We start from the raw sequence: 2,439 nt of genomic DNA, 5'->3' as shown, positions 1-2,439 counted from the left end.
TAATTACCCTCCTCCATCCCCATTTCCTCTCGTTTCTCAGGAGCTAATTACCCTCCACCATCCCCATTTCCTCTCGTTTCTCAGGAGCTAATTACCCTCCTCCATCCCCATTTCCTCTCGTTTCTCAGGAGCTAATTACCCTCCACCATCCCCATTTCCTCTCGTTTCTCAGGAGCTAATTACCCTCCTCACTACCCATTTCCTCTCGTTTCTCAGGAGCTAATTACCCTCCTCCCTACCCATTTCCTCTCGTTTCTCAGGAGCTAATTACCCTCCTCCCTACCCATTTCCTCTCGTTTCTCAGGAGCTAATTACCCTCCTCCATCCCCAGCTCCTCCTCTTGTTTCTCAGGAGCTAATTACCCTCCTCCCTCCCCATTTCCTCTCGTTTCTCAGGAGCTAATTACCCTCCTCCATCCCCAGCTCCTCTCGTTTTTCATGAGTTAATTACCCTCCTCCATCCCCAGCTCCTCCTCTTGTTTCTCAGGAGCTAATTACCCTCCTCCATCCCCATTTCCTCTCGTTTCTCAGGAGCTAATTACCCTCCACCATCCCCATTTCCTCTCGTTTCTCAGGAGCTAATTACCCTCCACCATCCCCATTTCCTCTCGTTTCTTAGGAGCTAATTACCCTCCTCACTACCCATTTCCTCTCGTTTCTCAGGAGCTAATTACCCTCCTCACTACCCATTTCCTCTCGTTTCTCAGGAGCTAATTACCCTCCTCCCTACCCATTTCCTCTCGTTTCTCAGGAGCTTATTACCCTCCTCCCTACCCATTTCCTCTCGTTTCTCAGGAGCTAATTACCCTCCTCCCTACCCATTTCCTCTCGTTTCTCAGGAGCTAATTACCCTCCTCCCTACCCATTTCCTCTCGTTTCTCAGGAGCTAATTACCCTCCTCCCTACCCATTTCCTTAACGTCAACATTTTCCACGTCGTAAAGAAAATCATAAAAACCCCAAATTTTTAATTACTTTTTAATATTATTTTTTTTACAAAAATGGACAAATCTTGAAAGTAACTATGTAAATGTATACATTTTTATAGAAATTAAAAAAAGAAAAGTCTTTAAATTTAACGTTATTGTAATGTTGCGGTAAGGACATTTTGTAAAAAGAATAGATGAAAACCATCAAAAATAATCGTTTCAGATTAAAATCTTAACGACTACATTCAATATTGTGTACGTCTTTTTATGTATTATGGACTGAGATGGTTAAAATTCAAATTCATTGGGTTTTATTTTTTTAAATTTGGGAGAGTCAAAAGTGCCCGTAGTTGCAGAAACACCATGTATTATTATGAGTTATTATGAGTCCATAAGGTCACAGTGACCATGCAGCTGTGTGTGTGTGTGTGTGTGTGTGTGTGTGTGTGTGTGTGTGTGTGTGTGTGTGTGTGTGTGTCTCAGCACTACAGTCCTGCTTCTCTAGGAGTCATTATGAAGGACTTTGATCGAGACGGACCAAGTTCACACATTTCAGCTCAAGCCAGGAAAATTACAGCATTTCTCAACTTTAACTCTACATAACATGGACTTTTTATTTTCAAGGTATGTTTCTATGAAAGTAAGATCTACTTTTCCCCTCTTTAATCAGTTATATCGGTCCGCGTCCAAGAGTCACGATGAAATTAAAATGAATTGATTAATGAACAATTAAATTGTTTTGTATTAATGATATTTGATTCGGGTTAGGGTGAGTCACATAGAAATAATGGAGAACCTCATATATTTTTGTTTTTGTTTTACATTTTTTCACAAGGGAAAAAAAGAATGAACATTTGGACGGGAGTGTATTTATATAACTAACAGCTTCAGTTGCGGGTTAGGTATCTATCTTTTATAATCATGCAGTTTAAATACACTGAAAGATTAATAATATAAATCTAAAATTAGTTTTTTATTAAGTTACATTATTTTATGTTTTTCTACCCACTGTACTAGTGTACTGTAAAATGTTTGTTTGTTTGGTTATGTTATTTTTTATTTATTATATTAATCAGACATTTATGTATGTATTTCTTATTTGAATCTTATTGAATCTAGTTAATAGATTAATAACTTTTAGTTTTTTTAACTATTTGTATTTTAAGATTTGTATTAATGACTATATTTTTTATATAATTTCATCGATTTAATAGAATAATAAAGTTTTTATTTTAATACTTTTTGTTAATATATTTATTTAATCTATTTTAATCAGTTAAAAGATCAGAGTCCACTATTAATTTTTCAATACATAAAATATTTTTATTTGATTTTTTTTTAAGTATTGATTGATTTTAATAATATTAATCTAATTTATGTATTTACTTATATATTTTGACTTATTATTTATTATTAATTAATTTTATATATATATTTTTCTCTCTAGATCACTCTCTTGCGGTTTGAAACTAATGTATTTAGAGAGTATATTGTAATAGTTTTACTAGTAAT

General features: G+C 34.9%; 1 protein-coding gene across 1 annotated transcript in view; it reads left to right on the top strand.

Annotated features, from left to right (window-relative positions):
- Nucleotides 1–1,448: 1,448 nt before the first annotated feature.
- Nucleotides 1,449–2,439, top strand: part of folr (folate receptor) — a 12,527-nt gene continuing 11,536 nt past the window's right edge. The window contains exon 1 of the mRNA XM_084420135.1: nt 1,449–1,551. Within this exon, the coding sequence (XP_084276261.1) occupies nt 1,532–1,551 (20 nt within the window). The 5' untranslated portion in view covers nt 1,449–1,531. The remainder of the gene's footprint in view (nt 1,552–2,439) is intronic.

This window comes from Rutilus rutilus, assembly GCF_951802725.1.
Source record: "Rutilus rutilus genome assembly, chromosome: 9".
Taxonomy (NCBI): domain Eukaryota; kingdom Metazoa; phylum Chordata; class Actinopteri; order Cypriniformes; family Leuciscidae; genus Rutilus; species Rutilus rutilus.
The sequence above is the reverse complement of the archived record's forward strand: the minus strand, read 5'-3'. Positions and strand labels throughout refer to the sequence as shown.